Raw genomic sequence first — 25,744 nt, forward strand, 5'->3', positions numbered from 1 at the left:
GATAAGTTATCTTATTCATCCGCCCATGTCCATAATCCCCCAGGGCGCATAGCCTCTCGATATCGCTCTTCCACTTTCTCACGTTCCAACCTCTTAGCAGCTTCAAGATCATCTTCCTCCTCCTGTGTATTTGGCATGTCAGTTCGCCAGAAGCCAGGAGGGGATTGAGCTCGCTGGTGAGCATGCCGATGTCGTCCATATCGGTTGGCCAGGGCTCTGGCTCTTGCTTCCACCAGGAGATTTTCACGCTCTTTGCCGCTCATATTTCGAAGCAATTGTGTGTCTTCTCCCACGAATTCTTGTAGAATTGCCTGGTCTTCTTCCTCTTGTTCTGCTCCAGATTTACCGGAAAGACCACCAAGGCGGGCCATGGCCCGGAACCGATCACCGCAACATCCTGGGCGAGTACAGCCTGATATGCATTTGCGTTCATCCTTCTTTCGGACAACTGTACCATATGCATAATCAAGGCCTTGATTTTTAACCGGATTGATTTTGAAATGCCCCAGCCCAAGGCGGCGAAGAGGTCTTGCCCTGAATGGTTCATCATCGGGGTCTATATCTGGGGCCATTTGACTCGACATCTTGGGCCTTGTTTGGTCACTCTGGGGTGTAACACCCGCCCTTGTTAAATCAGGACCGTGGTCTTTGCTCGACAGATGAAGTGGTGATTTGGAGGGTAGCGATCGTTCTAGAAGATTTTCTAGACGTCTTTGTGCAAATCCACCCTGAGGATTTACTTCTGCAGATCCAAGATTGACACCGGAACCAGTCTTCGAAGACGTCCATAAGGCCGTCGCATTATCACCGTCTTCCGCCAGTGCTGGTATCGCGCGTCGCTCCAGATCCTGAAGGTGTTTCGTGGAAGATCCCTGTGCAGAGAAGTTCGCGCTGCCTGCGTTGCCGTCAACTGGTTGGAGTATGGACAACTGTTGAGATATTTGCCGGCCTAGTGGAATTTGCTTTGAGTGATGTACTTTATTCGTACTGTTCTCTGAATTCCAAGCGTCTGCAATATTGACATTGCGGTAGGCTTTCCGTTTCATTGGTGTTCGTATCGTGTCCCCTATCTCATCGAGATCTTGCGTGCTTACAAATGGCTGTTCACTGTTGTGCACTGAACCTTGTGTTGGACTCGAGGACAGTATCTCATTTTTGACAACTGCAGAGCGCTCCGAGCTCATGGCTGCTCGTTGGCTATGCGTGAGGTTTCTGCCGGGAAGTGTTGGTGAAAGCCTCTGCCGATTCTGCTGCTGGCGGACGTTGGACAGGAGACATATTGTATCGGACGATTCCGAGGGTTCCATATCCGCTCTAGGAGAGCTAGATTGGGCAGCGGCCGACTCTGATGTTAAACCGTGAATTATTGTTTGGTTATCATCTTCAACTTTCATATTTGCATGCACATCACCTGCACAGGTCCTTGCTTGCGACGACTTGATAGCCTTGGCCGGAAGATTTGGACACTCTTCTCTTGGACGTTTCTTCGAGGAGCCTTGGGCCTGCGGGTGTTCTTCGTCAACATCCTCAGAGATGGGACTTTGTATTCTGCGGAATGTGACGGGTTGACCATTGAGAACAAGCGAGAACTCTCCACGCTCTAATTGCCGATCCCATCGCCGTAGCTTTTTTTTGTGCTGCAACACCCGGGATTTGAGACCACTCCAGGTTTGGATGAACGTCTGTAAATTTGTATAAAGCGCAGTGTATTTGGCCTCAACTCTTTTCCGAGACTTCCGAACATTGGGATGATCATCATAATCCAGATCGCCACCCCACAAGTTCTTCGGGTCAAATTCTGTCTCTAGATTGGCATATTTCCCGGGAAGTTCAAGATCCTGTGGATCAACTTCATATTGTTGCAGCTCACTCCGGAGTACCGTGATATCGTGCTGAAGCTCTCGGATTTTAGTCTCTGATTGGCGCAGGGCTTGGCTGGCCATTGCTTCTTTAATTTCTGCCTCTTTGGTGTGCGCATCAATATGGGATTTCATGTGCTTATAGGCATTGTCGAAGGAGGCCTCACAGGCATTTGCCACAGCAGCGTGCAGCTCCTTGACAACTTCCATTGTATAGTTTCTAGTGTACCAACGAGGAAAACAACATGAATTATAGGAGAAGCAAAGGGTGGGGGACGTTCTGTCAAGCAGAGATATAAACGCGACAACGCGTCGAGGCCAAATGGGCACACGTGAGCTTATCACTGATAAGACTCTCCCGGTGTATCGGGACCGACTCCACTTACAATTGTCTACTTTCAACCGCCGGGGTGCTCGGTGTGTGGAATGATTTCTTCAATTCATTTAGCCTGAGATAGGATGCCCAAACGGTGCAGAGAAAATCGGGACTCCGATCTACCGCAAAAGCGTATCCGTGCTCGGAACGATGTCGGGCCACTTGATCGTCTGTCTCGGCTGAGCAACGAGCTACTACTCCATATCCTTTCTTTTTTACCAATATCATCTCTCAATGTGTGTCAAAGGTATGCTCCCATTGTGATCAGTCCTTCTCGATGGTTCCGCTGACCTGTTACCTCATCCAGGTTATCACATCGCTTCCATGCTCTTGGTGGGGACTCTGAGATATGGAAAAAGCAATACTACTCGCAATGGGTGCGGCCCCGTGCCCGCCGCCTGGCAAATACTAGACGCACAACCCTTCCAGCCAAGACAGATTACTCGCCCAAGGTCGCAACGTGGTTCGATCATGGGCACTTGGCACAGGAGGGCAATTGGAAACGGCAGTATCGGCTCCGGCATAATTGGTCCAAAGGGCTATGCCGGGTTACCGAGGTACAGTTTCCTCAGCCACCATGCCCTCCCACGCTGGTCAGTTTTTGTGCTGGGGTTGTATTCACGGCAGACCCAGCGCATGGGCTCCGGGCTTGGAACACAGGAGACTCAGCACGTTGTCTCGCAAGAATTCCTTTGTCCGCTCCATCGAAATCATCATCTATGGCCCCAACCGCCTTGGCAGTAAGTCAAATCCAAGATGAGATTGAGATCTCAGTGGGACTGGAAGATGGTCATTTCAGCCTCTTCGTCTTAAATCTTCAAACATCCCAGTTAGACTTGCAGTCCTCTCATGTCGGCTCCAGTGGTGCTGCTATAACAGCAATGGCCCTTTCATCGCCATATTTGATGGTAGTATCCCAGCACAAACATTTGACCTTGTATAATCTGCAATCTGGCAGCCATCGAGCGGGGGAAAAGGCCGAGGGCTCAGAGCCCCATCAGGTCGCCTCCCTTAATGCAGATAACATTGTTGCACCCATGACACTATCTCTTAGAGTCTCGTCTTCCGAAATTGTCGCTACTATTGTGTATAGTTTTTTTCATATTGGATGTGGGTGGTCCCTAGGGATTCAAGAATTGCGTCTAGGCAAAGATGGCCAACAACTTGATTCGCGACTGGCTACTACAGTGGATTCCCAGTATGGATTGAGGCCACTTCAATCCAGAAAAAGGCGACGCTCTGCGGCTGAAGACAATCAACCTCCCATCACCCCAGGGACACCATTTATCCTACATCAACAGCCGCCAACCTCTATGTCCTATTCCCATCCGTATTTGCTGAGTTCACATGCCGATAATACGTTGACAATGTACCTTGTGGTATCTACATCGGAAAATTTGTTTGTCCAAGGCGGCCGACGACTTTGGGGCCATACCTCTTCCGTATCTGCGGTTCAGGTGACCAACCGCGGGAAAGCTGTCTCTGTAAGCTCTCGCGGGGGTGAAATTCGAATATGGGAGCTAGAGATGGCGATATCATCCCTGGGCAGCCGCAAATTCTTCGAGGAGCACAGTGTTCAGCTCAACGTTGGAAACAAGGGGGAACCAGCGTCAGAGCCCGGAGGAGCGATTTACCACAATATGGGCAGTGGAAATGTAGAGTCCCAGGAATTGACCTTGCCTATTGGATTCGACGATGAACGGGTACTTCTCCTTCGAGAAAGGACCGGAACACAGTTACTTGAGTGTTACGACTTCACTTAACACAAAGTATATATTATTGTCAATGCTAAACGGAGAAGAAGAAAAGAAAAAAAAAGACGATTACCTCCAACTTACATTAGCCTGTGATATGGACTAATAACCCCCCGAGTGGCACAAGGTACTCCTAGATTGGGGACCCTGGCAAGACAGGGGGTCAGGCTTATATATACCTACCTATAATACTCCATGTATGGATATATATATATACATAAGTCGTGCCCTTAACATATTCATTTCTGTTTAGTTTCCCCTTCTCCATTTTCCATTTCCCAATTTCCAGTCTCAGGTCTCCAATGACCATTACAACCCTGAAAGACTTCAAATCTAGGCCACCAAAGGTCAAATAGATGGATAAAAAGGGAAAGACATTTATGTGAGTGACTTTCTATTATATATGTTGGATGACCAGGAAAGGAACAGAATACAAAGAAAAGCAGAATGAAAACAGCCGAAAAAAAATAAATTTGAGAAAAATGAGAAAACTTCCCCCCAAAAAACCTCCCCGACCATCTCTATTTTCTCCTCTCTTCTCTCTCCAGGGCGGTCAGCTTTAAAGAGCGGGAAGATTTCTTTCCCCCGCACAATATTAATTTTCCAGACTCTTCAACTTCTTCCTATTACTTTTTTTTTATTCTATTATAAAATCCCCTTTATTCATCATGGACTTTCCCCCTGCTGGACGTGGTGGCTGCTTCAACTGTATGTTCTTACTCTTTTTTACTGCAAACTGGACTGGGAGAGTCAATTTGATCGAAACCTGAATACGTCATATTCAGGAGCTTGTGGCACTCGAAATTGAAGAGACTCTCTTGTGACATCTATTGCGCAAAATGAGATATGACCTTTTTTTTTCCCTAAAAAAAAAAAACTAACGTTCTTCATAGGCGGCGAGGCCTCTCACCAGGTAAATTATATAACCCCTTCTGCCTGACCTCTTGAAATTTCTCCCGGATTTTTTCGTGGCAATAAAACCCCAAAAATAGAGAAGCTTACTCTTTCTAGGCCAAGGACTGCCCTAAGAAGGGAAACCCTACCTGGTAATTCCCCTTCTCTTTGATCTTTCCAATTCAAAAGCTAACCCGGTCCAATAGCTACAACTGTAATGGTATGCACCTTTCAAAAACGTCCATTGTCGGTTATTAGAACTTCGCTAATTCAAGTTAAATCACACTTACAGGCCAGGGTCACTTGAGTAAGTTTTGGGTATCGCAAATTTTCTTTGGACTTGACTGACATTTCCAACAGGCCGTGAATGCCAGGAGCCCGCCAAGGAGAAGTCCTGCTACCGTTGCGGCCAGACTGGACATCTTTCCCGCGAATGCCCCCAGGGCGGTGACAGCAGCTACAGCGGTGGTGGTTCCCAGGAATGCTACAAGTGCGGACAGGTCGGCCACATTGCGCGCAATTGCTCTCAGGGTGGTAACTTCGGTGGTGGTTACAATTCTGGTGGCTTCGGTGGTCCAGGTGGTGCCGGTGGTCGCCAGCAGACCTGCTACTCCTGCGGTGGCTTCGGCCACATGGCCCGTGACTGCACTCAGGGTCAAAAGTGCTACAACTGTCGGTCATCCTTCTTCCTTTCTCTAGAATCTTCTACTGACTCATGATCAGGCGGCGAAGTCGGTCACGTCTCTCGCGACTGCCCCACTGAGGCCAAGGGTGAGCGCATGTGCTACAAGTGCAAGCAGCCCGGTCACGTTCAATCCGCCTGCCCTAACTAAGATGCCCATTGCTTGCTTGCATTGCTCTTTTGGTCAACATATTTCTGCAGTTTCGATGGGATTGGATGACATTTTTCATGCATGCACGAAACGAATTTCTCTTTTTTTCCCCTGAAAATGTATGATTAGAGATCAACACCTGACAAGGTTGATATGATCTAACCTTTTGATGCCTCCTGCCTAGGTTGTTTGGTAATTCCCCGGATTTTATAATAACGCATATAAAATGTGAAGTAGGAAGCCTAGAACATATTCGTTGCACGTTTTAATTTCTCTGAGTCTATCTCGTGGATTGGGAGTTGATGCATTTACTATGTAGCTTAAATCAGTTGTGATTCCTTACAAAGCCATATACACTTGGCTCCTAGAAAGTTAAGACCCGCATGGCACTCACTCGTGACTTGACTACGAGCTGCAACTACACATCATAGCCCTCTTGTACTTGGGGACATCCCCACAGAAACGCTCTTCCTCTTCCTTGTGAAGACCCCATTCATCGTTGAACGGGTTCAAAGACATCTGCATGATCCGGTCTAGAATTTCTCGGTCTCCTTTGCGCTCAACACGTTCGATGATCTCGTCGAGAATCCACCCTCGAGGCACGAACTATCAATGGATTAGTCAATCTGCATTGGACCTCAGAAAGAAGATTTTAATGGATACTTACATTCGGATTGACAGATTTCATGGCCTTTTGTCTTTCCTCATCGTTTGCGGGGCCCCAGTCCTCCAGGATGCGAACCCGCCAGCTACCCAACCATTTCGCAATGCGATCTCGAGCTGTAGCTTCGGTGTATCCAATTCCACCGAAACCTTCAGCGTGGAAGAAGACCGAGGCCGCTTCCTTTCGGCCTTTTTCGGTCTCTAAATTGGATAGTGGCAGTCCCGAAAGCCGGCGGAAGAAATGGTTGAAGTCCAGTTCAAGTGCTTCAAGTGTGTCCAGCATCTCTGAGAAAAGATTCTGGAAGTCCAACTCAGCCTGCGTTTTGAGTCCTAGCCTCTGGCCCATCAAGCGCTTGTATTCATTTAGGAACAATGCTTTGAACTCCTCGCCCACACGCTCAATGATATTTTCCGCGCGTTTGATGAGCTCTGGTTCAAACTCCTCCGTCACCCCATTCTCGACGAAGCTTTCGTCGTCAACCCGGTTTCCCGCCCCAATCAACTCACCTAGTGACTCTCCGAGTCGGACCAGATTCCACCAGATAATGCTGGGTTGGTTGCGATAGGCATATCGCAGCATGTGGTCATCATGGTTCGGGGTGTACCGAGGGTCAAAGTTGTCCATAAACGCAAACGGACCGTAGTCTAGCGACAAGCCGTAAATGGATGTGTTGTCGGTGTTCAGCACGCCATTCATGAAGCCGTAGGCCTGCCACGCGGCCACTGTCTTCGCATTACGGCGAGCGATTTCCCGATACAGTCTAGCAAATCGATTCTCTTGCACATCCTCGTGTTCTTGTACTTGATCGCCGGCGATACCCCTCTGGGGATTATCGATTTGTGCAGAGGATTGTTGGTCACGCAGTGATACAATGGTGGGAAGGGATTCCCACCCGCTAAAAACATCTTCTGCAACATACGTCGCAAGCTTTCTGATCAGCTCACGATCTCCGCGAACGCGAAGAAGATCAAAAGTGCCGATCCTTAACCAACTCTCAGCAAACCGAGCAACAATTGCTCCTGGTTCAAGACGCTCTCGCAATACCTTGGCATTGGGGACTAAGGTGAGTGAGAGTGCCCGAGTGGTCGGTATACCAAGGGCAGAGAGAGCTGGCAATGTCTCAGTGGTATGTTCTGGAGTTTCTTGCAAGTTTGCTTACCTTCTGAGACCACGTATTCACGGATACTTGACCGGAGGACAGCTTTGCCGTCTGCGAAACGCGAATATGGTGTTTTGCCTGCTCCTTTCAATTGTAGCTCGTAACGCGTATTTGTCTGCGGGTTGGTGCATTCGAATAGACTGATTGCACGCTAGTTCATTGGCCGTTAGTATCTCTTGATGATGGTGACCGAGAACTCATTACAAAGTTTGCATGTTAACTTATTAACTTACCCCGTCTCCAAGTTGTCCAGCCCATGAACCACTACATGTTGTCAGCTGGTAACGATACTTACTCCCCGAGCTCTTTTTTTTAAGCTTACAATTGCCATCCTGTCAAGGTTAGTCTCTTTGGATTTCTCGTGCATGACAATATGGATACTGACCTCCATAACACTGCGCCCATGGGTAGATTCCACCCTGTTCCTCGTTCCACCAAATCTCATTCCCAGCGACCAGCGCCTTGAATTGTGATGTTTGTTCCTCGCCTGGTTTCAATCCCAAGTCTTTCATCGCCTTTGAACTGACTCCCAGGAGTTCTGGCTCATCAGTCTGCTCTGGGCGGATGTATGTGAACAAAGCTCCTTTGACCATACGAGGCCCTAAAGTTTCCCGTGGAGCGCTATGTGAGGATTCTGGTGTATCAAAAGCCGGATCAGATGGCAATTTAGATGTGAAAACATTTGATTTCGGTAATTCAGCCAGGGAGATCCCAGCAGTCGAAAGATGCGATACCATTTGGTTTAAACGATTCCGAAGGGACGGTGGCTGAAAGTTAGTTCGTGGAAACATACACCAATTTCTTGAATATGCGAGCACACGGAAGTTCATAGAGAGACTAATTGTTCAAGAATATGAATTGTGAAGTTGGTAGGTAAAGTATGGAGAGGAATCTAGGTAACTACCTAGGAAGGTAGAAATGACATAATTGACATTATTAATCATTGAGGTCCACGGGTGGCCTTCATCAGGTACGGCCTATATGACCGAGAGGTATCCACATAACAACTTCTCATCCTATATTTTGCAATTTGAAAACACATTGGAATCATGGCAAACGCCATTTCCTCTATTCCTATATTGGAGCTCAATGACGGTACTTCGGTCCCTGTCGTGAGTAATTTATGATTACATATAATCTGGCCCTGGCAATTTTCTCTAATAAAACATAGGTTGGATATGGCACTGGCACCGCGTGGTTTAAGAGGTCCATGGACACTGGTATCAATCAAGAATTGGTAGAATCAATCAAGACAGCAACGAAGCTAGGGTACCATCACCTGGATGGAGCTGAAATCTACCAGACTGAGGAGGAACTGGGACAGGCAATCAAAGAGAGCGGGGTATCTCGAGAGAAACTCATTGTGACGACTAAGGTCATCACCAATATTGCCGATATTTCCCACGCCATTGATACCAGTCTCAAGAAGCTCCAGCTCGACTATGTGGACCTGTAAGTGAATTCCAACGTGGTGTGACTAATACTGTGCCTGGGAATCAGTGTTAATAATTGGAGTAGGTACCTGATTCATGCTCCATATTTTTCAAAGTCTGAGGAGGAACTCCAAGCTGCCTGGGCTGCCATGGAGCGAGTAAAGGCATCTGGGAAAGCCCGGTCTATTGGCGTGTCTAATTTCCTGCAAATCGACTTGGAGACCATTCTCAAAACCGCTAAAGTGGTACCATCTGTGAATCAGATTGAGTTTCATCCTTACCTTCAACATGGCAATCTTGTTTCATACCAAGAAAGTAAAGGTATCAAGACTGTTAGTTATGGGGGCCTCACCCCTGCCGTCCGGGCCCAGGGGGGTCCATTGGACCCTTTGCTCTTCTCCTTGGCCACCAAATATGCAGTCAATGAGTCCGAGATCTTGCTACGCTGGATCATTGACCGTGGCTGTGTGGCTATCACTACTAGTGGCAAAGAGTCCCGCCTGAACAGCTATTTGCGTATATTTACGTTCAAACTGACTCCTCAAGAGGTTGACGAGATTAGTAAGATAGGCGAGCAGTTTCATTACCGTGCATTCTGGCGTGAGAAGTTTGCAGAAGATGACCGTTCCTGAATGTTGAGTCTTTAAGAAGAAACCTACCTAGGTAGTATAAGAAATTCCATAGATTCATTTTTCCCTCCATGTGAAAATGAAGTACCTTGCACTGTACGGAGTACATGTACAGTCAGTGGACATAAATAATTGCATCCCGCCCCACACCCCTAAAGATTACCTAATATTTTGCCCGTCAAAAGAATCTCCATAAAGTATGATTATCTCTACTATTACTGCAAATATAAGAGCACTAGCTTTAAGAGTCAGGGAAAAAATAAGACAGTAATTTGCCTACAAGAAACCGCTGCTTCCTATACTATCCATACATGCTATGCATTTTAGGAAGGCGGTATCAGCGGTGAGTTGGGTGGGGCCAGGGGGTATGCAATTACTTATGTCCAGTCACTGTATGTAAATTGAAATTATACGGTAACGATAAGCCGATAAGCAACAGGCACCATAACCGACCTAACGTAACCTCAAATGCTTCTCCAATTCATCTGTGACAGACTCTAGAGTCTTTTGCTTACCGGGGATATTTCTCTCTCACTCCTTCATGGAAAGAGGTCACCCTCTCATTGTGACACATCCCATCTTTTCTTTGTTATCTCGACTGTGTTTATTTCTCCCCAATTGCGCGGCTTTGAAATCCTAGGGTTATGGGAACACCCCCCCACGCGCGACAGTGATAGGATGCCCTGATTATTCGGCACCTGAACAAGGCCGGATCTTGTACATCTACTATCCTTCACTTGACTCAATGCGTTGACTATCACCAGGCAACTTGCCATACCGATTAGAGAAACAGGACTCGGTGATAGACTTCGGCCCAAATTGTGCTTGAGGCGCGTATGATACTATCATCTCTCGTGGAAGAACAAATCGCGACACCCTGCGCACTGCGATGTCGGTGAACGAGAAACGCCATTCCCAGACCACCATAACTCCCCGAGCTGCGAGTTCCCCTACGTCGGACCGTGAAGTGCTTGACCAACGATTGCAGCGCCTCTCCGACGACGTCCTACCCCCCGTTCCATATTTACTCACATTTCCGACCAAAACGCCCTTTAATCTGGGGAACCGGTCCGCCAACAATTGGGCTGTAGGGCATGACAGACCTTTCAGCTTGGAGGAGCAGCAACTACAATACATGACCTTCTTGACCCATCACGACACAGACTCATTGCTTCTAGCTGTTGGGGACTGGTCAGACGAAACAGGGCGCATGATGGCCGATCGACCAACAGTCCCAAGCGCTGGAGAAAATCCAAGAGAAACCGTGACCAAAAAGAAGATCAGTCTCAAGGACTACAAGACTCAGAAGACTAGTGGCGCTGTCGGATCTCCCGTTGGCCCCGAAGCGGGTAGCCGAGGCGCATCAAGCTCCGCTAAGTCCGAGGAAAGACGACAGACTACACATTCGGAACCCCTCAAGAATAATGATAAGGTTAAAATGCCTGGAATGCCACTGAAATCACATGCGCGTCTCTCTCCCGAAAGAGGGGGCCAGAAACGAGCATCTGGGTCAGAATTTGAATTCCCTAACCACTCGGCGACCAAGAAGTCCGAAGCACATCCTACAAAGAAACTGCGACTGTCTCCCGAGAAAGAGCTACGCCGAGAGCCTAGCCCTGCCAAATTACACTCTCCCAAGCTGCCCGCACTTCTTTCACCCACTCTTCCACCGACATCGAGTGGCCCTAGACTTCCGCGCTTGCTGTCTCCTACCCTCCCTCCAGACATAGAAAAGGAGTTGGCCCGCCTTGAGAGCCGTTCGCCATCTCGCAATAGTCGGGCAGGAAAGGGATTGCCTGCCAAAGAATCCAATACCTATGAACATTCAAGAGACCATGCCCGTGCCGACCCACAAAAGACACAACTTCTTACCAAACTGCGGTACGGAAGAGCGAACCGAAAGCGTGTCGAAGCGTTACTTAAATTTTCTGGTAAAAGGAAAGCGCATCTGTCAGATTCACCGGTTAGCCAGGATACCGACCGTGATGATGTCTCCCACCCCAGGAAGAAGGGAGGGGATGCTGGTTCGTCTCGTGGGCACACATTCGGGGATGCGAAAAGCAAGAAGTATGAGACTGACGAAGCCCTTTGCCCTCGAGATGGTCGCTCAAAGGAGCCAAAAAGCTTCACCGAAAAGCCTCAGACGCCAGTTCCTCAGCCACACTTGACCTCTCATTCAATCGCCCATGAAAAAATCAAGGTGACCTCCATTACGCCGGCGAAAGACCTAAAAGCTCCTATTCCTCGTCGGAACGATCTCGGAGAGACCGATGGCAAAACTCCTTCTTATCCCGCCAACAAACGTCATTCTGTTGATCCCGGGTCAATCATGAAAGCTTCTCCGACACAGGCAGATGGTCGCACGCGCAATGAGCGGCAGATATGGTGGGATGAGTGGCAAAAGTTTGCGAACATCGGTCGTGAACTGAAACATGCCGCAGAGCGGTATACCTCTAAAACCGGGACCTCGGTCACTGACGAAAAGCTTGCCGTTGTGACGGCAATCGAAGCGTTGTTGTCCTTTATTATGGCATTTGTAGCGAATGACCAGGCCAAGGCCTCATCACGCCAGGTCGGGGATTCCTCAACATGGTTGTCTATTGTGCCATACTGGCGTGTAGTCAAGAAGAACAGTATACCATATCCTGCATTGAACAATCTCTGCTTGCTCCTTGGGGCTGTGTCCTTCACTGCCATTCACACTCTTGACCTTGAACGCCTCGCCATAAGCCCAATTCCCGGAGAGCACACCCCGGTTCCCACGCCTGGGAGCGACGGAAACGCAGCCCTGTCGGATGAGAGCAGGAAAAGCAGGAAGGAGTTTTCAGAACTGAAGGCTCGTCTTCCGGAGTTCTACAAGGATTCTCAAAGGCTATGGCTAGAGGGCACCCGGGGTCTCGCTGAAGATGTCCTTGGTCGCGAGTTCCCCACGATCTGGTCCCAGCGATCTCGAAATTACTCAGAGCGAGGCCGGTCATCTCTCAAGGCTGGCGACTATGCTGGAAGCTATTTCCTACCACTTGGTGGCACTTCACCGCCCATCGAAGTGGTTCGGTTTGGTTGGTCCTTGCTGAAAGAATGGTGCTCGAAGGAACGAGTGGAGTGGAATGGACGTCTTGGTCTCTAATTCATGTCTCATATTTGTCTCCATTGTCTTCCCGGTCGCTCGGAATATGCTTCATATGGCGTCTGAGGGGAGGTTTTGCTTTTGCTTTTTTTTTTTTTTTTTCTCTCCTCCTCACAGTTCATTGCCTTTCCCTTTATATTTTCTCATGATACCACGAGCCCTGGATTTTCATGTAGCTATTTGCAATCCGAATATACCATGGGGAAGCAGAATAATAAATTATTTTCCCAAAGAGATGCTTTGGCATCGTGTACATGATATGATGTAAATGCAGAATGTATCTGTCAAGTCTTCCACAAAAGAATCTACTTTAATTAAAGTCAAGAACTTCGCTAAGGCATATGGACGGACATATCATAGCCGCTCAATCGTACAAAGAAAGGGTGCAAATGTCATAACCAGGAAAATAGCATGCTTTGTGGGACATATAAGACGAAGAAAGAGAGAAAGCCCTCGCCCTCGACCCCGACCTAGACCTCTTGATATTCATGTCCGAATCGAGGCTGCGAGTCACCAAAGAGCCAGTCAGCCTCTCGGCAATACCGGGCTTCTCTGCCGTAAATGCCGACTTCGCTTGCCCAGCAAATCACCGCTGCATCTACAATATCTGCGATCACACCTTCCATTGCACCTAGTGTGGTCCAGCCAATTGTTCCGGCAATAAGGCCGACAACATAGGCATAAAGACTACCACGAATGGTGCCACCGGACGCAGAGGTTGTCAGGCTCCGAGCAGTGGTCACCCAACCACCGAACCCTAAGGCCAAAGACATCATGAAACGGGCAGCGTAGAGGATCAATTTAGACAGCCGGTATGGAAGTAGAGATCCCGAGCTCCCAGGGGACCGAGAATAAGAACGGGGGTTTAAGGACGTCGAGGCCGCCGATGGGGCAAGAATGGTCATTTGGCTCAAACCCCGAGATGAAGCGGCAAGAGGCTGCGAATGAATCGCCGCATAGGTGAGAGAGAGGGGGTTGGTCAAGTAAGTGATTGGGGTGGGGATGAGTGAATAGGCGAACAGACTGATCAATGAAGAAATGCGACCTGGTAGCAAGAGAAGAGGAAGTCGAACTAGTAGCCCCAGTAGTCTGGACAAAGAGATCGTGCCAAAGAGAGTTGTGACGGCATGAACGATAGCTGCCTGGACAATTTGCCTCGAGGTGGGTGCAGGTATGGCCAAACGGTGGAAATACCATTGGCTCACTGTTGCAGCAGTGACAGCACGCTGAATACCCGCGATGACACCGATCGACCACAGATAAATAACAACAAAATAGATACCGAGCCACCAGCTACCCACGTCAATAATGAACGATTTCGAGTTAACGAGATGACCACCCAAGAAGACGCGAGTGAACATCAGCATCCAGATCCACGTCCAGGAAACAACACAGACCAAGGCAGCCAGACCAAGAGCAAGCAGCTCGGGATTGGCGGTCAAGATTCGACAGGCAAATTCGAGAACACCTATGGCCTTCCCTATAGACTGACGACCGCGCACAACATTGTAGATCCACATGGTAGCTATGAGAAACGGGACAGCTGAACCCCATCTCATCGCCTGATCTTGGATACTTGTTCCATGCCACGGTCCCTTGAAGCTTGAAATAAAAGGATATAGTGAGAAAGAGTATAAGATAGTGGGAACGGCGACTAGGATCACATGCACTAGAAGTCGCACATAGGATCGTAGCAAAGCCAACCAGAGAAGAGACACAAGAATCGATACAATAGTATATATCCCGAGGAGGAAGAAAGATCCATGGACAGTCATGTATATTGTATCGCCCCATCTGGATTTGTCTCCAGATGGGGTAGATGTGTGAAGGTACACGAGAAATGCAGAAGCAAACAACCCAGCGAGAGATATCAAAAATAATTGACCCCAGAAGGCATCGTGCACTGTGTTTTCTGAGGCTAGCGGTGATACCGATGTTGGGAATGAGGTTGCCGAGCTGGGCGGCCGTGGAGCATCTTGCGATAAAAGCTCAGCCTGTTCTATAGTAGGCCCATGCTGGCTGAGATCGGAGGGCTCCTTGATTAGTTCTCGTTCTCGGAATCGCTGAACAGGTGCATCGTGGGCACCGGGACTGGATAACCCTTGATCTTCGTCAAGATCGACCCGTAAAGAATCCTCCAGACCGACATCAACTAGATGACTTCGGATTTTGCTACTGCTTGGGCTAGATTGAGACGCCAGTTCATGCTCTGGAAATTCTGCCACAGATTTGACAGGAAAAGGACGAGCGCCAAAAGTATCCTCTTCTCCCCGCCATGAGCTTTTGATGCCTTTTCCATTGCCAAGACGACCGTCGTATGGTGAGCTTTCCTCCTCCAAACCTGAATGTTCAGAATCCCCAAGTTCCGAGGATCTCTTTAAGTTGCTGTCACCAAAATGCCGCCTTGATCGTTGGAGTGCATAGAAATCAGCGATTTCTCGCTCACGTTCTGTTTCATCATCTTCCTCCCGGAATTCATCAGTGGCACTGAAGAAAAGGGGAGCTTGTTGAGCCGAGCTGCGGGGGGCAAAAGGAAATTGAGATATTTGGGATGCACCCGGTCGATAAGGATCGTTAGGTCGTAAGAAGGAGCGCGATGAGGGGTGCCGATGGATGCCTTGGTGTTGACTAGGGTAGCTACGACCCGTTCTTTGAACCTCATCTGGTCGAGAGGTTATTCGTGACTGTGACTGAGCAAGAAACCGTGAGGCATCTAAGGTAAAATGTTAGCCATATAGTCTTTTTATACACACAAGATCTTCTAGTTTCCTACATTCAGAAAACATGGCCTGTTATCGCAACAAAGAAAGTACGGTGAGTAAACAGGATCAGTGATAAATCACTAAAAAAATCAAGTACGATCGGATATTAGAGAGTAAAGGGAGAGAATAGAGAGGAAAGACTTTGAATTTGTTTGAGATATGCCAAATCTAGGAGATAGAGAGAGGTGCCTAGGGATGAAGTGAAGGGCTATAGGTACATAGGTAGGTAGGGTCACGCAGCGGATGAAAGCGTCATACGGGCGCGTCAGGCTTGATAGATGACTCAGCTGATAACCATGCCCAGGTCTCCAAACGTACCTACATCGTAAGTAGACTAACCTCCGCTTTCTTTCTCATCTCTGATTCTGGATTTTTGCCTCTCTCCATGTCACAGCCATGGGATTATATTGCTAAGCTTGTCTGCATTGGTGACTCTGGCACTGGCAAGTCCAGCGTAAGTGTTACTACTAAGTGTTATCGGACTTTTGACTCTGTGCCACTGCTAACCAAAACAATAGCTCACCGTCCGACTTTGTGAAGGCCGATTTTCCCCATCTCATGATGTGACCATCGGAGTCGAGTTCGGGTCACGAATTGTGCCAGTTGGTCCTCCAGCTTCACTAGAACTAGAACTTGATGATCCTTTTCCCAGATCATCAGGTGATACATTTCCAGAAGCGTCTACCTCCGGCCTACCTATCCCTCCACGAAAGCCACAAGGTTCTCCCAATCAGAAGCGCATGAAACTCTCCTTGTGGGATACCGCTGGACAAGAGACATACAAGTCCATCACCCGCTCTTACTTCCGGGGTGCCTCTGGCGCTCTCCTAGTCTTTGATATATCCAGGTATTCGACCTTTATATCCTGCACCCAGTGGCTGCAGGATCTACGGCATATCGCAGAAGATGGTATTGTTGTCATCTTGGTCGGTAACAAGACTGATCTGACGGGGGCCAGTTCTGGATCAAATCAAAGGCAGGTAACCCAGGAGGAGGCCGAAGAATGGTGCCGTATGAATAAAGTGGTTCGCTATGTTGAAACGAGCGCCAAATCTGGAGATGGCGTTGAACGAGCGTTCCTGGAAGTGGCCGAGAGAATCTATCGTAACATTGAAACGGGAAAATACGACCTCAATGATCGACGGAGCGGCGTGAAAGGGTTCGGGGCCTCAGGAGGAGCAAACACGGGAGTGCCTAGAACTATCACATTGGGAATGGATGATGCTATGCGCAAAGGTGGTAACGGTTGGACTGGGGGGTGTTGCTAAATCCACAGTCCGTAATAATAAATAGTCAGCAACATACAGCCCCTACACATCTTTATATTCAACTAAATTGTTACCAGATACCAAGCTGACTATGACGGTTGGAATAAGAACTTTACTATTTCTAATAACATTGCATTTTTCTTTACAAATACAGCAAGTAAAGTGAAATTACCTTGGTTTGATACAAGTGTCCCATGTAGACATGTAAAGTCCAGTTTGAGATGGTCAACACAAGCTAACAAGAAGAGACGAGAACACATCATCAAGCGATCCATGTTTAGTTCACATTCGCCATTTTCCATCCAGGTAGCCAGCGGAGGTGAGTCCATTGCTGGTTAGAACCCTCCATTCCAAACACGATGGCTCTGAAATGAATGAATAATCCGACAATAATCACGTAGAGGAAGGCATACACCACCGCAGACAATCTGGGATTCATCTTCCGTGTCACCCAATCAACGCAGAAACCGAAGTTCAAGATAGCATAGTAGAGAGCCGGGTAGTAATGGTGGACATAAGTCACGCGAGCCATGATGATAAAAGGAAGGTAATGCAAGACCCATCCGATGACCGGGTACAAACCAGAGTAGTGGATGTGGTTAATTTCCTCGTTGCTGAGATCATTGTACCCCCTCTGCCAGCGTAGAAGGTACCACAGAAACAGAAGACCAAATCCACCAAGAGCCGCAGTGCTTCCCCAATAGACCAGAGGGTTCCCCAGGAGATAGTATTTGACAACGTTATCATCCCAGGAACACATGCGCAAGCCGACATTAAGAATCGGCCATTGCCAAAATTTGGAAGCCAAGTCATCTTGCTTGTCGGGATCAGGAACCAAGGCATTGTTAGAGGTCATCATAGCCACATTCAGGTGGATGAAGTCCTTCAAGAAGGGCGACTTATAGGAACCGGGGTCACCAGGGGGCACTGTGAATAGGTCAATAAGTCTGATCAGGCTCACTTATTGCAAAATTTTGAAAAGAAAAACAAGGATAAGCTTACAGCGATCGTTGGTATGAGACTCAACATTCCAATGAGTGTATACATCGCCGGGTTTGTTTTCTTTGGTACAGGTTGTTTCAATTTGTTTGAATCCCCATTGAGGTAGGTTGACATTTCCTGCCCGCAGATAACAGCCTAGGACCGGATGGCGGAGTCGGAATGCTGTGGTGAGTGTCCGGATCCTAGATCGGTCCCGGGATGCAACATCATCAACCACCTCAACTTTCCAGTGGTCTTTGTCGTCTCCAATAGTAATATTTCCATAAGCTGACACCTCATAGTGTGATTTGGTGATTGGTGCTGGAATAGAGTGGGAATGCAGGTTGCGACCTGTCTGTCCATGAATCAGTCGAATGACATCGCCATCACCAACGAACCGCAGATCAGCAGTGGCATCATAATCCGGTTCCTGTCGACTGGGGTAGATAAACCAGTCGTTGTTGGCATCTTTGTGGTGATAGCAGGTGACCTGCTGTTGCATAGATCCCTCTGGGAAGGTTTGAACGTGGGAGTGCAGAAGCCCTCCTCCGTAGCCCATATTTTTGAGTGTGACACGCGATCCAAGTGCAAGCTCAAGAGGGCTGTCTCTACCAACCTCAGTACCTTGTAGGTTGGCTTGGAAAAGCGAGCTCATTTGGGCATCACCTGGGCCACTGTTCGCCAGCACCAAGAAGTGCAGATAGAAAGAAAACATGTAGACCAAGATTGGAATAACAATTAATCCTACAACACGAGCAACCAAATGTTTTGCGAGAACAGCCTGTTCAAACGCATCCATATTAGCCAGCTAATCGGTGATCGACTTTTGGGAAAGGAAGACTAAAAGCAGGTACTCACTCGTGGCATCTTCAGGTCGCCAAATTTATTCCACAGGTCATCAATGGTATAAAGACCAACAAGAGCAGTGCAAAAGAAACCGACCCATTTGACACTACAGACACATCCAATGCTCAGGCCAGTCAGGCAGAGCCAGGCATACCATTCCAGTGAAAAGCTATCACGCTGCAACCGGTGAAACCTTGCCCAGCACATTGTGGTAGTAAATGTGAAGCAGAGCAGCATCGAGTCAAGAAGTATAAACCGAGAAATTGTCGCATATGAGTTCTCACACAGCACCATCAGGCTGATCAACCAGACTGTGGGCCGACGGAGGTTCAACTCTCGTGCAGTGTAGTAGGCAAGGGGAATGCAGATTATACCAAAGGCAGCGTTGAAGGCTCGCATAAAGGTATAGTTCACATCTTCTGGATATTTCTCGCCGGACTTGAATTCAAAGGAGCCATTATAGCCAGCAAGATAACCGGACAGGCCAACTAGCATCTTCCCCAAAGGCGGGTGGACATCAAAGTAGAACTCGCGTTTGAGATAGTGGGAACCGAATTTACCGAAGTGGGCCTCATCCCAGGTCACAATGTTGGAACGACCGATCTGGTATAGGCGAGTGAAGAGGGCGAGGGCAGTCAAGATGAGAGGAGCAATGATCGGCTCCCAGGTAGCTAGCACATGGAGGAACGAAGGTGACTGTCCAGAGGAGTTTAGAAAGGCGCATAAGATGATGTCAAAGGCTATCTCACCTGTGGCCTAGCTTTCTTCACATCTTCATCATTCATCCGATTTGAGTCCAGATGAACTTTGCTAGTATCAGGGACATTTCTTCGACGGAGATCGGACTCATATTTGGTGCCCGTGCTCACGGCAGTGTCTAGACCCGCCATGGTGTATCTTGCGGTAGTTTCAAAATAAAATGGGAGAACAGTAGGGAGTTAAAACTGAGGAATACCGAGGTAGACCGACAATAGAAGGGCGGATAGCTTAAGAGAACATAGCCATTCCCCTAGGCAAATGAGTGATGGGATGAGCAGGATCTAGCGGATAGCCAAAAGCAATGCCAGGAGTCGATCAAAAAAGAAAAAGAAAATAATAAAAAAAAAAAGGATTGAAATGAAAGAAGTGAAGTAAGAGAGTGGGTTGAGAGAGTAAAGGAGAAAGTGAGATCCGTGGCCTCAAGGAGAATAAACAAAGTCCACTTTAAGCGGGCCGTTTTCAGAACATGGCCCTTGTAATTCCGAGTCTCAACCTAACTACTGCGTACTTTTTTTTACTTATGTATGTACATTAGTATACTATAAATATACTATGGATATACATATCGTATCCGTTCACGGTTATAACTCTACTAGCATTGATAACTTCGACATACTTAGTACTAGTACATAGTACATATATGTCAAAGTTATGTACATACATGGTTTGTATGTAACTAGTACACATGTAACCAACTAGATAACTACTAACTATCATATGGTATACATACTATATATATATATACTATGTACGACGAGTATAGTACTTACCACGTATGTACTAGTATAACAAGGCATTCCAGAGATACAAAACATCTATACCGTTATAATCAAACAATGCAAAGTCCCGTCCTGAAAACTCGAGGATATGGATATGTGCCGTGTGAAACGTCAACCCAAAGAAATCAAACAGAGGACACTGGTAAATGGGGAAAGGAGATATATGCTAATTATTTGGTCTTTCTTGCTTCCTTTATTCAATCCGAGGTCACAAGGATCCGCAACACTTTCATTGCTCGTCCCCTTCTCCTTGCTCCAAACGTCTATATTGACTGCTGGTAGCGTCGGGGCCTGTTCCTCGGTTTCGACTGACCATGCTTGAGATCCAGCCACCAATTCCTTCGCCACGAACGCTGCCTTGGTGAGAATCTGAGCGTCCACGTTTGCTGGTCCCTTCATGGCTTGAAGTCGGCGGATCAATATCTAGGCCAGGGATAGAATTATCTGCCCCAAATTGACCGTACTGCCGACGCAGATCAAGCGATGGGACAGGTGAACCAGCACCCATCAGCGACCCCCGTTCGCCTTGAGTGGCAGGTGTCGGCATGGCCGTGGAAGCATCGCCAAAAAGAATGTTCATATCTTCGAGACGAACCCCACTGGTTTCGGGATACAAAAAATAAACTGTGATGATAGTCAGTACAATGGACTTCAGTGAATGACCACGAATGAGGGATCCTACCAAGCACAAAACTACATGCACAAAAGAAAGCATGGACCAGGTATAGGCGCCACTTGATAACTTCCTGAAGAACAGGGGTCACCTCGCCCACGAGCCAATTGAATGCCCAATTTGAAGCAGTGCTCAGGCTTGCACCTTTGGCACGGATACTCAAAGGCAAGATTTCCGGGGGGTATAACCATGGAATGGGGCCCCAAGATGCCCCAAAAGCTGCGTTATAGAGCATAACAAAGATTACCGTTAGGGTTCGAGTGGCGGGAATTTCAATGTAAATAAAGTAGGAGATAAGAGAGAGAGAAATGAGCATGGCAACAGCACCCGAAAGCAAGATTGGTCGTCGGCCCCAGCCATCCACAAGATACCACGGCGGTATGGTAGACAGCAAGTATGAAATACCATTGATTCCAGTCATCAGGATGGCATCCCGTCCAGTCCAGCCGGCCTATATCGAAAATTGGTCAGCATAATCCTATATCTTTTTGGATTTTGTTTGAATCCGACATGATGCCGCGGAAGGAAAACTCTGGATTCATAGTAGCGTATGGGATTCATACCGATTCAAACACGAGAGGCGCATAATATGAGATGACGTTAATCCCGTTGAGTTGAGCTAGGGCTTGAGCCGACATCGCAATCAAAACACGTTTGCGATACCGGCGGAACATGTCCGAGTAGGATCGCTCGCCCTCCTGTCGCTGGACGAGAACGTTCATTTTGATCTCACGATATTCTTGGCGGGCCTTGTCGTTAAGAAGATCGCCTTCGCCATAAAGATTTGCAATCACCACCATCCCCTCCTCGTCATGATCATTATCAAGAAGCCACCTAGGTAGGAACCTGGGAGTTAGTCTGGCAGAGGGTGGGGGAGATACTGCTACTCACCTAGGTGATTCACAGATCATCAAACTGCCAAACCCAAGCAAGGCACCCATGACACACTGAAAAAGGAGTGGGAGGCGCCAGGAGTAGTCGCTATCGATAAAGCTACAAAAATAATCTACCCACACACTGGTCGCATACCCTGCAATATTACCGGTGAATTCAATGCATGCGAGCTTCCCACGGTTATGAGGAGGCTTGAAATGCGTCAGCATACCTAACGAGAGAATGGGGAGGTAGGCAAACAAAAAGTCCCGAGGGTTGATCGAGAGAGGGGATAACAAACCGAGATTTCAGACTGGTAAACTGGCACAATGGTAGAGAGGGCGCCGACACCTAGCCCAGCAATGACACGACCGACCGTCATCATGGGGATACCCGTGGCAAATGCTTGAAAAGCACCGCCAATGAAGAACACGATGGAGCCATAGAGGATAGTCCTTCGACGGCCGATCATATCACCGACACGCCCCACAAGGAGAGATGATACGAATGCTCCAATTTCGAGAACTGCAACCACGGTACCAATTGTAGCCCGAGAAGGTTGATTGAAGTAATCTTTGAAATACGAGCCACTGCTTCTGTTAGTCATATTCTGATCCTAATCTCTATAACGAGTATATACTCGAGGGATTGGACACGAACGTTATGATGCCAGACATTACACCCTGGTCATAGCCAAAAAGAAAGACACCTAGTGATACAAACACACTTGTGAAGTAACTACATGTAAACCCGAGTCAGTGGTAATACTACAGTAATTAGTCATTTGAAATACTCACAGTAATGGCTTTCCGACTAAACCGTGCATCTGGGCGTTTGGTGCATTTCTGGGGGTCATTATGGCGGCCAGAACTCGTTCAACTCTCGAAATATGTCGCGGGGGAGGGTTTGGTATTCTGATCTTTTCAATATCGACTCCAGTACGCTCGTTACTCACGTTTGAAGGATAATGTACGTGATTGGGTTGCTTCCTCCGGTCTTTTCGACGCAAGAGCTGTCGGTCTGAGGAATTGCGAAGGTGAATCTGCAGCGGATCTTCAGTCTCAGCGAACTGCTCGGCGAGGTCACCGGTGTCTGACCAGATTGAGAAGTCAGACTCGGCCGAGCGAGCAGACGAGTGGGAAGACCGTCGTCGACTACCCTTCTCGGACTCCAATAACTTGGCCGAATGTGTTGAGCGGGATATGGACCGGAGGGGTATGTTAGAGGCGCGTGTGGCAGAAGTCGGAGAAATGATGGCGGTATTGACGGGCTGAACTTCGCAGCCCTTTGGTCTGGGAAAAGGAATGCGGAGTCGATGGAATTAATGATATCGATAAGAGCTTTCTCCGCAGGAGGTCAGCAACGGTACCACCTGGGTACAACCTTGAAGGTCACTGTATCAGTCCGCAATAGGGCGCCACTCAGGCAATGTGGTCGCGGGCGACTAGCTACGTAAAGTCACACGCGACGCAGGATGACGAAGGACCGTCAAAATGGGGTGAGGGTCAGGCGGAGATTTGGAGAGAGGGGGTGCGTTTGGGCAAGAAAGTAAGGGTCCCGAGCAAAGCAAGAGAGTAATACACAACCAAAGAAAGTCAAATATAGAATAGAACGGATTCAGATGATTTTGATCGTTTCCCGAGAATCTAAGTAAAATAAAAACTTTTTTTAGGGGTCAAATAGAAGTACGAAGTAGAGAAAAGAGGACAAGCCCTCCTAATAATTTAGGGGAGAGGTCCGATATGTAATGCCAAGTGGTATCTTTGATATGTACGCATACGGAATACGTCCACGGGTACTACGAAGTACTACATAATACGCGTGTATATCGTCTAATGCGGGAAGGATCGACAAATGGGCTACTATTTATGTACACCATATAACGATAACTAACTAACTAGCACGTATATAACATGAAAGAGAGTATATCTCGATCAAAAATTGTATGCAGACTCGGTCCGATTGGGAAAATAAAAAGAAACTTCCTATGCTTCTCGAATGTAGGACAAAGGCTTTCACCCCCTATATAGGTGCCTGCAACAACCCACATTTACATTTGAGTCCATTTATATTTGATTCTTACAGTGATCAAAGTTATCTTCTCAGACGTCCAGGTATACATATATATAGTCTGTGGCTGTTATCGCTTGTGTATGTACGTGAGTGTATGTTGGGTCTAATAAAACAAGACTCTAATGCCCTTGACGCTTCGGAATAATGAACAAGAGGGGGGCGGGGGAACTAAATAGTAAAAAAAAAATATCGGCCACAAAAATTCAAAGGGAGAGGATAAGAAAACCCGTCATATAAACCACTAAGTGAGAAGGATATCATATCCATCACTCTGAATATGAACAGCATCTGCGGGATTTGCGTACCGTCGGCGCACCAATTCAAAAATGATCAGGCCCGCACTGGTGCTAGGCACTTGGCGAAGAGAGCTCCCGATAAACCCACGGAACAACCAGGACTGCCATCCCCCGGCCCGCGCAGCCTTCCGCTTGCACCTCTTAAAGGTCTCTTGATAGGCGTGGTAGTATAGTCGTATCATCTTCTGTCGCGAGGGTATGAAACTGGCCTGGTGATCTAGGTATTCCAGTCGACCCAGGTGAAGATCTTGGATCCTACTTAGAGGGTGCTGAATGGTTTGCTGGGTTATCGATGCCACAACGCCAGCTATCATCAGGAAACATGGTTCTAGTGCATAGTGGGGCTTGATGAGAGGTACCCCACGATCACTAGACTCAGATGATGAAAGCATGCCCACATGATCAGCTTGCAGGGAGCCGTAGTACCAAGTGACGAAGGAATAGTAGGACTGTGACTTAATGTATTCAAACGAGGAGAAAAACACAGCATAGCCGAGAGAATCCCGCATGAATGACAGGCTCCAGCCCGCAAAGACCCCGCGGAGACCAATCTGTTTGAGCTTATGGTGGCCATAATGCCACATACTCCGGTACTGGCCCTCCAACATGTCACTGGTCTGAAAGCGAACCTGTAACGCGTCCAGAGGGGCAGCTACAATCGATTGAATTGTGCCGGCGGTGAATCCAGCTGCGAATGTTGCAGAAGGAGGAGCCGGAGGCCAGACTCGCTTGACCCCTTGGGATACAGGTTCATGTAGAGCTCCCAAAACTTGGAGATAGGACGTGTAGAGAACAGCACCAACCCTGATATATATCGTTAACGGCTTCAAATCACCTAGAGCCCTACCCTCGGGAATATCTTACCCTGCATTTGCCATCAAGGGTGGGAGCACTTGATTCGGGATAAACCGCCAGCCATATGTCCGAACGGCATGGAGCAATAATCCCGGAGTTGTCGTATGCAGAGACCATTTGCCTTCGGCGACACGGGGGTTCACAGCTCTTGCAAATGCCTGTTTCAAAATGGTAAGTAAGGAAGACTGCTGATGGATTGATTTTGTTTCTCATTTATTGTAGATGATAGGAAAGTGTACCATATAACTAAGTAAAATATTGTTAATACAAAGCTCATTGGGTCCATAGATACTACATACTCGACACGCATACGAAAAAAAGCTTTGATCGGCGCCCTGAAATAGAAAGCCACCATCTGTGCACTGAGAGCACGAACGCCTGCAGCAGATGCTCCGGTAGCTGCATCGTTGCGAGAAATCCTTCGCGAACTTCCTGGAAGTTCGCCGAGATGGGGCTCGAGAAGGATGGGAGCTATCGGAGACTTCATTGTTTACGGCCAACTAAAAAGCCGCAGTGTACATCGTAGGAAATGATGCCTGTGGGTTCTCGAAGAGAGACTGGCTCAATGTCGATAGTGAAGGAAGTCTAAAGCGCAGGCGATATAGGCGGAAAAAAAAGGGCAGCATCACAAGATATGATTATTATCCAATCAAACGATCAAGTGAAGGTGTGCCATGTTGACTTGAAAGTTGAAGATAGAAAGAAAGTCAATGAAAGGAGCTATTTACAAAAGTATTTCGATTCAACAAGAGAAGAGAGAGAGATGAAAAATAGCGCTAGTACGAAAGTGGTAATACTTTGATACGGTAATATAGAGAGACCTGAAATGCAGAACGCGCTTTTCGCGTTTG

General features: G+C 47.8%; 10 protein-coding genes across 10 annotated transcripts; 5 read left to right on the plus strand and 5 right to left on the minus strand.

Moving 5' to 3' along the window:
- Nucleotides 1-11: 11 nt before the first annotated feature.
- Nucleotides 12-2,069, minus strand: N7479_006201 (SAE2 C-terminal domain-containing protein; the record flags this gene model as incomplete). The annotated part of the gene is made up of 1 exon (XM_057253897.1): nt 12-2,069. The coding sequence occupies one exon, from the start codon at nt 2,067-2,069 to the stop codon at nt 12-14; it is 2,058 nt and encodes a 685-aa protein (XP_057107759.1).
- Nucleotides 2,070-2,318: 249 nt separating this feature from the next.
- N7479_006202 (WD domain protein) lies at nt 2,319-3,998 on the plus strand (the record flags this gene model as incomplete). Its single annotated transcript, XM_057253898.1, has 2 exons — nt 2,319-2,482; nt 2,543-3,998. 2 exons carry the CDS (start codon nt 2,319-2,321, stop codon nt 3,996-3,998), a joined length of 1,620 nt encoding a protein of 539 aa, XP_057107760.1.
- A 659-nt stretch (nt 3,999-4,657) lies between these two features.
- N7479_006203 (uncharacterized protein) lies at nt 4,658-5,716 on the plus strand (the record flags this gene model as incomplete). The annotated part of the gene is made up of 7 exons (XM_057253899.1): nt 4,658-4,697; nt 4,883-4,902; nt 5,001-5,035; nt 5,090-5,103; nt 5,176-5,190; nt 5,244-5,555; nt 5,607-5,716. The coding sequence occupies 7 exons, from the start codon at nt 4,658-4,660 to the stop codon at nt 5,714-5,716; spliced, it is 546 nt and encodes a 181-aa protein (XP_057107761.1).
- A 405-nt stretch (nt 5,717-6,121) lies between these two features.
- N7479_006204 (uncharacterized protein) lies at nt 6,122-8,276 on the minus strand (the record flags this gene model as incomplete). Its single annotated transcript, XM_057253900.1, has 6 exons — nt 6,122-6,322; nt 6,384-7,489; nt 7,540-7,690; nt 7,773-7,803; nt 7,862-7,871; nt 7,925-8,276. 6 exons carry the CDS (start codon nt 8,274-8,276, stop codon nt 6,122-6,124), a joined length of 1,851 nt encoding a protein of 616 aa, XP_057107762.1.
- A 312-nt stretch (nt 8,277-8,588) lies between these two features.
- On the plus strand, nt 8,589-9,604 carry N7479_006205 (aldo/keto reductase; the record flags this gene model as incomplete). The annotated part of the gene is made up of 3 exons (XM_057253901.1): nt 8,589-8,651; nt 8,711-8,991; nt 9,058-9,604. The coding sequence occupies 3 exons, from the start codon at nt 8,589-8,591 to the stop codon at nt 9,602-9,604; spliced, it is 891 nt and encodes a 296-aa protein (XP_057107763.1).
- Nucleotides 9,605-10,490: 886 nt separating this feature from the next.
- On the plus strand, nt 10,491-12,728 carry N7479_006206 (uncharacterized protein; the record flags this gene model as incomplete). The annotated part of the gene is made up of 1 exon (XM_057253902.1): nt 10,491-12,728. One exon carries the CDS (start codon nt 10,491-10,493, stop codon nt 12,726-12,728), a length of 2,238 nt encoding a protein of 745 aa, XP_057107764.1.
- A 470-nt stretch (nt 12,729-13,198) lies between these two features.
- N7479_006207 (uncharacterized protein) lies at nt 13,199-15,514 on the minus strand (the record flags this gene model as incomplete). Its single annotated transcript, XM_057253903.1, has 2 exons — nt 13,199-15,441; nt 15,502-15,514. 2 exons carry the CDS (start codon nt 15,512-15,514, stop codon nt 13,199-13,201), a joined length of 2,256 nt encoding a protein of 751 aa, XP_057107765.1.
- A 361-nt stretch (nt 15,515-15,875) lies between these two features.
- N7479_006208 (Rab family GTPase) lies at nt 15,876-16,758 on the plus strand (the record flags this gene model as incomplete). Its single annotated transcript, XM_057253904.1, has 2 exons — nt 15,876-15,944; nt 16,009-16,758. The coding sequence occupies 2 exons, from the start codon at nt 15,876-15,878 to the stop codon at nt 16,756-16,758; spliced, it is 819 nt and encodes a 272-aa protein (XP_057107766.1).
- Nucleotides 16,759-17,035: 277 nt separating this feature from the next.
- pmt2 (uncharacterized protein) lies at nt 17,036-19,475 on the minus strand (the record flags this gene model as incomplete). Its single annotated transcript, XM_057253905.1, has 4 exons — nt 17,036-17,685; nt 17,761-18,547; nt 18,598-19,281; nt 19,335-19,475. 4 exons carry the CDS (start codon nt 19,473-19,475, stop codon nt 17,036-17,038), a joined length of 2,262 nt encoding a protein of 753 aa, XP_057107767.1.
- An 877-nt stretch (nt 19,476-20,352) lies between these two features.
- On the minus strand, nt 20,353-25,380 carry N7479_006210 (putative MFS monosaccharide transporter; the record flags this gene model as incomplete). The annotated part of the gene is made up of 11 exons (XM_057253906.1): nt 20,353-20,747; nt 20,806-21,247; nt 21,360-21,630; nt 21,688-21,881; nt 21,971-22,262; nt 22,330-22,407; nt 22,467-22,846; nt 23,132-23,315; nt 24,048-24,842; nt 24,903-25,051; nt 25,186-25,380. 11 exons carry the CDS (start codon nt 25,378-25,380, stop codon nt 20,353-20,355), a joined length of 3,375 nt encoding a protein of 1,124 aa, XP_057107768.1.
- Nucleotides 25,381-25,744: the final 364 nt, after the last annotated feature.

Source organism: Penicillium vulpinum (assembly GCF_028829585.1).
Source record: "Penicillium vulpinum strain IBT 29486 chromosome Unknown utg000003l_segment0_segment0, whole genome shotgun sequence".
NCBI classification, from domain to species: domain Eukaryota; kingdom Fungi; phylum Ascomycota; class Eurotiomycetes; order Eurotiales; family Aspergillaceae; genus Penicillium; species Penicillium vulpinum.